The sequence below is a fragment of the Poecilia latipinna genome, unplaced genomic scaffold (assembly GCF_001443285.1).
Source record: "Poecilia latipinna isolate Pla-1442-1.1 unplaced genomic scaffold, P_latipinna-1.0 Scaffold2908, whole genome shotgun sequence".
Taxonomy (NCBI): Eukaryota; Metazoa; Chordata; class Actinopteri; order Cyprinodontiformes; family Poeciliidae; genus Poecilia; species Poecilia latipinna.
In genome coordinates, this window is record NW_015115524.1 from 24,429 (window position 1) to 31,847 (window position 7,419).

Here is a 7,419-nt window from a genome sequence, read left to right on the forward strand (position 1 = left end):
AAATCCCATATTTAAGTCCTGATAAAATACAGTCGTTTAAAGATCTGTAAATTTGTCGGCTACATTGACGAATGGTGCAAACGGCCCTCAGTGGAGCTCTCAATCAACCTTTACAGCAGCACTGACGCTGGAAAGTCAGCGGTAATGTGACGCTGAGAAGAGCTTTAAGACGTCCCCAATGTCTCACTTATTACTGCTGCCAATGAAAACAAAGCCCTTAACCTGACAAACTACCAGGAACATGTCACAAAATGTTGCTTAGCATTTCCTGCCCATTGTGTTTTTCTAAGTTTTACATTTCATTGATCAATTTAATTGCTGTTCTAAAACTAATTTATTTCTCCTGTTATTTCAGAACTTCACAATGGAAGAAAAATAAAATGACCTCTTTTTAATATGACTTCACAACAAAGACAAATTTTAAAATGTTATTTTATTAATTTATTTGACAGGGACAATGAAAATGTATGTAAATGTGCCAGAATTAGCCAAAAGGTCATTTTTCCATCCGTTATCCCTGGACTGGTTTGAGTAATTTGTCTTCCTACAAACAAACAAAGATTCTATGAAACAAGATTAAAATGACTTACTAATTTTGTCGACAAATACAAAACAAAGTACAATGCAATTGCCTTAAAAACTATTAAATAAAAGAAAAAGTTTTACATGTATTTTTTCTTTCTTTAAATTAAGCTGTAACTATTCTAATATTTTTATTATGCCAGCTGTTATTAAGTTGAAGATACAATCTGAGCACAGTTATTTTGTAATGCATTGCCTAAAATTCATTACATTTTTATCATATTGTCTTTATTTGGTGCTGGTTTTATGCACCTTCTACAAATCAGGTTTTTATTTACCTGGAAAATCTTTAATTGTAGGTGATTTCTGCCTTTTATTGAATCACCGTTAGTTTTTAAGTGCAATAAATTAACATTTTTCTACAGTACAACTCAAATGAAATGGGATGTACACAGTCTTATTTGTTTAACTTTGTATTATTTCTAATGTAGATATGTTAGCTTAACAGAATGATGTGTTATTATGGAAATTCATATTTTACATGTTTCTTCCATTTCCATTTGGGTCTCGGCTGCTTCTAAAAACAGCCAAAATCCTTAAACACACCCAGATGTTTTGTTGGAAATAAAGTTAATAATTTTTGGTCTCTTGAAATTGATCGTTTCAAAAACCTTCAGAATGTAACGTCACAAATCAGCAAGCTCTGCCCCGTTACCTAGCAACCCCAGTGAGGCCCAGCCCGTTACCTAGCAACCACAGTGAGGCTCTGCCCCGTTACCTAGCAACCCCAGTGGAACTCCAGGACTTTTGGTCATCTAGTTTTACTCCCATACGCTCTCATTATTGAGGAATGATTTCATGCCAGCAAGTGTAACGAACATGTTTTGTATAGGCCATAAAATATCCTGATCTGATTATCCTGATTATGCTTCAAAGAAGCATAATAAGTGATTTTTAAAAATATTTTCTTCATAGCAGCATTTATTTTTCTGTTTTTTGTCTGCAGGTAACGTTTCGCACGAGGATCTATCACTGCAACATCAACAGTCAGGGAGTGATCTGTCTGGACATCCTGAAGGACAACTGGAGCCCCGCCCTCACCATCTCCAAGGTGCTGCTGTCCATCTGCTCCCTGCTCACAGACTGCAACCCAGGTAACCCCACCCTCTGGATGCTAAAGTTGAAGTTAATTCACTTTCAATGCAATCTTTCAGACTGCTTTCACAAAACAAACTAGTGACGAATCCAAACTTTCAAGGTCATTTAAATATTTCTGCTAAAAAAAAAACTACATTTTCAGTGTAAAAAACTCTGTTGAATCAAAACGAATATTATCTTGCCCACTGGGGTAAAAATAGCAGTTTTATTGTTTTCTCTGTTTGGCTTGGACTTGGGCTACGTTCATTCAGCAGGAAAATGCGAACCAAATCCGCTTTTTTGGCCCAAATGCGACCCATATCCAACTTTCTCACAGCACTCAAAAAAATCCGTATGTGGTTCTAATTCAGGTCCGATTGTTTCGTAGCGTCAGCAGTCTGAACGGTTATGTTGCATTTTATCCGACTTTTATGTGATTGACGTGAATTATAAGTCATAATTCTGCACCATTAGAAGTCAGACGCAGTAAAACAACCGCTGAAAATTATGTTTATGAATTTATGAAGGAAGCCTGTCAGTACTTCCAGGAATCCAAACTGGTTTCTCTGCAGACGTTACTGCCAATGCTCCACAAAATTTTGTCACCATTAGTTTTACTTTCTTTTTAATTTGCTTCCTTCACGTTGTTATGATCTTGTGACGATACTGCCAGCTCCAATTGCTGAATAAACTTTAAAATCCATAAATCATTGTGTTATAAGCCTGGCAGGCCTCCAGGCTTTGCTTGTGCCCCATCAGGCTAATCATTGTTTGTTTATTTATAGGGTTTTTTAATACACGGCAACATAATATGGTCACTACGCCAACAATTTCAGCAAATAAAGTGACAAGTCATGAATGAAGAACTTTAATTAGGATGAAATGACTAACAACTGCAAAACTATTTATTTTAATTGTATTTTTTATGTTTGCTTGTTTTACGGCTTTATAGTTGGTGTTTAGGCTTCCAATAACGCATTAATTACCTAGTCATATTTTCAACTTTAAACATTTTTTTAACTCAGACAAATGTCAACGTTGACAGACTTGCAGGTTTTCTGGGTCAACCCCTTCATAAAGCCTCCATCCATCATTACTTGTGTAAACGTTGTGCTGCTTTGTGACGTCCATGTTCTTCTGTGCATCCGGGTCACGTTGGGGTCGTAAACCGTTCTCACAGAAGTGTCTTTACACTCGGGTTTAATTAGTAATATGATCAAACACGCAAAGAAAACTGAATTAATCATCAAGGTCTACTGTGTAAACGTGGCTTTTGTTTTTCCCCACAGTATTCACTGTGCTAAGGGTTTTTCTGAAACTGCTGCAAATATAACAGGAATCACTGGGAATTACTGCAGAACACAGCAACTAAAAGAAGCAAAACTCAGTTTTTACGCTTCTCTAATCTGGAACCAACTTCCAGAAAACTGCAAAACTGCTGAAACACTGAGTTAATTTAAATGAACGCTGAAAACCAGCATGTTTAGTGTTGCCTTTGATTAATAGTAAATGGAAAATTGATTAATTCTGGTCTGGGTTACAACTTTTCATCACTACTTTTTATCCTGCCACAGTAATGTTTGTTTTTTTTAAGTTTTCTTATCATTTAAAACACTTTGAACCTTGTTGTTGCTGTACAGATGAGCCTTAGGTAAAAGCTACTAAACCCTCTTCTTGAAGCAAAATGTTGTGGTTTTCTAAAAGATTAAATTTAAAAGCACCGGGAATAAAAATTAATGGCTTTAATCTCATTTTATTTGTTTCATTAACTCGTTTATTCATAACGTCTGCGCTGCTCCTGGAGGACGTCTTCTTGATTTCACCATGCTAAATCAATTTCCAGGTTAATTTTGATTTGATGTCGCCTGGTTTGAAACTTCCTAAACATGAACCAAATAATTATCATTCTGATTCGTTTCTGCTGAATCTGTTTTGGTCCATTTCCTCACTGCAGCAGCTGCAGCTCGGCGCTTCTGTTGCTCTTGTTTTGGTTAGCAGAGGCGCCTGAATGCAGGTGGATGTTTTTCTCCAGGCTGTATTTACATCTTAATGAAGTCGGGTCGCGGTGTCCGAACCCATTACAGTCATGATTCCTATTCATTTGCAGCTGCGACGGCGTCAATTACTCTGTGAAACCGATGCAGATTCTTATTAGGCAGGGAGAAACATGCTGAGGGTAAATGGAAACACATTGTTTCAGTCAAACCAGGTTTGTAGTAACCTCTGGGTCCTTTATGTTACTGTTGTGTTAAATAGAACCAATCTCTGAAAGTACTTTATCAATCATGTTTATTTGTATCACCAATTGTGAAACCAGTAAACGTCAAACATCATCAAAATCAACATCACACATCAAATATGTTCATCAGTGTTTCATTTATTATGTTTCGAAAGCAACTCTAAACAGCTGGGACCATAGTCCTGATTTATAGGAACTCTGTGTTTCAGGTGCTTTTCAGTTTTCTGGAAGTTTGTTCCAGATTTGTGGAACAAATAGAAGCTGAATGCTGCTTCTCCATGTCTGGTTCTGATTCTGGATGCAGAGCAGAACCAGAAGACCTGAGTTTTTTCTAGACAAATCTTGGCTTTTGAAACTCCAACATTTCTAGAAAACTCTGACATTAATTTCAAAATTTCATAATGTTTTTTAGCTAATTTTTTACCTTTCAAAATCTGAAATTTGTAGTTTTTTCTTAGAAAATTTCTGAGACTAATCTTAAAATATCTTTTCAAGAAAAAATTTTTACTTTTGAAACTTGGAGATTTTCATGTTTTGAGATTAATCTGAATTTTCTTCAGTAAATTTAAAAATTTTCAAACTCAGAAATTTCCCAATTTTTTCCTAAAAAAATTTCAGAGATTAATCTCAAATTTAGATTTTTTTTCTTGCAAATTTTAAATTTTTCAAACTCAGAAATTTTCATGTTTTTTTTTATAGAAAATTTCTGAGATTAATCTCAAAATATTTTATTTTTTTTTTTTTTTTTATAGAAAATTTTAGATTTTTCAAGCTCAAAGTTTTTCTAGTTTTTGGCATAAATGTTCTCCATTATTTTTCTATCTGACCCTAACGAGCCACCATATATCCGTAGATATATTCACCAGTAATGCAGTAAGAAGATGTTTTTGTAAAACACTTTATGGAAGAAATTGCTACTGGCAGTCCTGCTTGAATAAATAATCGGTACAGGAACCAGCTGCGATTGAAGCGATGCTCCCAGTGAGCTGCTGCTGGTTTTCTCTCCAATTATTTCCATCTGACAAATCAGAACAGTTGGGTTTTACTTTCTCCTCTCAGTGGAAACATCTGAAGCTTCATGAGGACGAAGCTGGACCAAAAACATTTAACAACCTTATCAACTGACTTTTGGGTTACAACAAATAATCATTTTAGTGATCTATTGTTTCAATCGGCAACAAGTTTAAGATTTTATTTTTAAACATTTAACTTTTTTATTAATACATTGAAGGATGCAAATAATTCAATTACTTTTTTAAACAAGATTTTATTGCCTAAAATGTAATAATATTTCTTTAGCTAAAACTACGCCGCTTGAAGAGTTATGAGTAGAATACATTTACAGAAAAAGGAAATTTTTTTATCTTAAGTGCAAAATGTTTATATTTTTTGTGTAGTTTTTGGCTGAATTACTGCTCTGACTGCATTGCTATGTTTGCAAACTTTCTTTTTTTGGTCTGAATACTCCAGTTAATGATTAATCAGCTGATTAATCATTATTTTAGTTGATTAATAACAATAATTTCAGCCCTAAGGACCCTATTTTACTTTTTTTTTATTGTGGTCATTAAAAAAAATGATACATTTCCTTCAACTTCAAATTTTCCTTTTGCAAAAACTAGAATACTAATAAGTTTAGCCAGAATACTGCGCACCACGTACTTATACTATACTGGAAAGTATATTAATTTAATACTACTTCGGATTAAATTGGGATGCATATGTTTATTAAAAAGTAGACTTTAAGCATACCGTTAATAGAGCTGCAACTGATTATTTTATTAATCAATTATCCTGAAGCTTAATCAATTAAAGAGTTCTGAGTAGAACATATTTTCAGACAAAGGTGGGTTTTTTATCTTAAATGGAAAATGCATATATTTTTGTATGGTTTTGTTCTATTTTGCTCTATATTGAGTCTAAATTATCGATTACTAAATTAGTTGACGATTATTTCAGTTGTTGATTAATTGTGATTAATCTGATTAATCATTTCAACCCAACTCTTAGTGGCTCAATGAGTTTATAATCTGTGCAAGGGATATAAATATTGGCTTATAACTTATACGTTAGTTATTTAAATTGGGGTGTATTAGTTTAATCACGACTAATTGTGATTAATCTGATTAATCATTTCAGTTTTAAGGACACTACTTTTTACTTTTTTAATTTAATTTTTAAAATGCTCTGTATAATTTTCCTTCTGCTTCAAAATGATGCACCATCTGTGTTGGTTTGTCATATAAACTCCTTATAAAATATGATTAGTTCAAGTTTTCTTATTTTTTTTGCTGCTTTGGTTTAATAGAAACGAGTTAATTTGGTGTTTTTCTGTCTCCTTTCAGCCGACCCCCTGGTGGGAAGCATCGCCACACAGTACCTGACCAACAGAACGGAGCATGACAGAATAGCTAAACAATGGACGAAGAGATACGCTACATAGAGCCGTCGCCGCTGCTGCTGCAGCAACTGCGGCGCCCCGTCCTCCCTCCTCATCTCTGAACCTCTCTCTACCTCTCATCCTTCGTACGTCAAAGCACACTCACTAAGTGCAACGGTGAACCTGCCCTCCTGTTACCGCCCTCCTCCTCTTCCTCCCCATTTTATCTACCTTTTCTGTGCAAAAAACGAGAAAATTTTAAACAAAAAAAATGTTCTTTGTTCCTTGTTGACTTGAAAGCTTCTTTTTTATACAAAGAGTAGATTGGGATTTTTATTTTCCAATATCTGAATGTTGGAAGTATTGTATTGGAGAAAAAAACAATATCATTATTATCACTTGCATTGTCCTCTGACTATACAGTATGTATTCTCATTTTTCTTAGTGGCACCTGGAACAAAACTGCAGAGTATGCTTTGAATTTTAATTTCTTTGCTCGTTTTTTGGAGATTTTTTTTGTAATTGTCATCAGTGACGTTAACTGCATGGAAGAAGTTTAGCCCCAGTCGATTCTTCTTGCCTTTAACCTCTTCTGATTTTGTTTGTACTGTATGTATTTTTTCAAAGGCTTTTGAGGCAGACCACTAAAGGTTTGGGTCTGCCTGTGAAAGAGGCAGGACTTGTATATTTACTGGCTACCCGCCACCTCTGCCATGTGCAGAGTGGTTTGTCGTGCACTTGTATATCTGAAGCACCCAATAAAACACTCCGTGGTTGGCTCGTGAGAAAAAATGAGTTTTTTTTTTTAAGTGCTTAAACATTTACACTCAAACACACACGGATGATTATTTTACGACCAACGTCAAGGAGACGTGATCTTATCTGTCCGATCGCCTCAGGAACTCATGAATGGATCTCCATAAAAGACTCGGGGAATAAAGTGGATCTTTGTGTTTTGGCAGCGATCCATATCGGGAAAGCCTTTACTGTTGTGAGGATTTACAGGACTGAAGATAAACTCAGCTGAAGAGGGTAGAAAATTATTCTCAAGTAAGATCAGCACATCTTCAACTCAAAAGCAAAACGCAGCCGTCCAAGAAATTACAAAGAGGTTACAAAAATTATTTTTAAAATCAGAATT

The 7,419-nt window shown here is 34.9% G+C and overlaps 1 protein-coding gene across 1 annotated transcript in view; it reads left to right on the plus strand.

Moving 5' to 3' along the window:
- Positions 1 to 7,070, plus strand: part of LOC106939561 (ubiquitin-conjugating enzyme E2 E1-like) — a gene marked incomplete at its 5' end in the record, with an annotated part of 18,641 nt that extends 11,571 nt beyond the window's left edge. Inside the window, 2 exons of the mRNA XM_015021995.1 lie at positions 1,529 to 1,676; positions 6,244 to 7,070. Coding sequence (XP_014877481.1) covers positions 1,529 to 1,676; positions 6,244 to 6,341 — 246 coding nt within the window. The remainder of the gene's footprint in view (positions 1 to 1,528; positions 1,677 to 6,243) is intronic.
- Between the last annotated feature and the right edge of the window lie 349 nt (positions 7,071 to 7,419).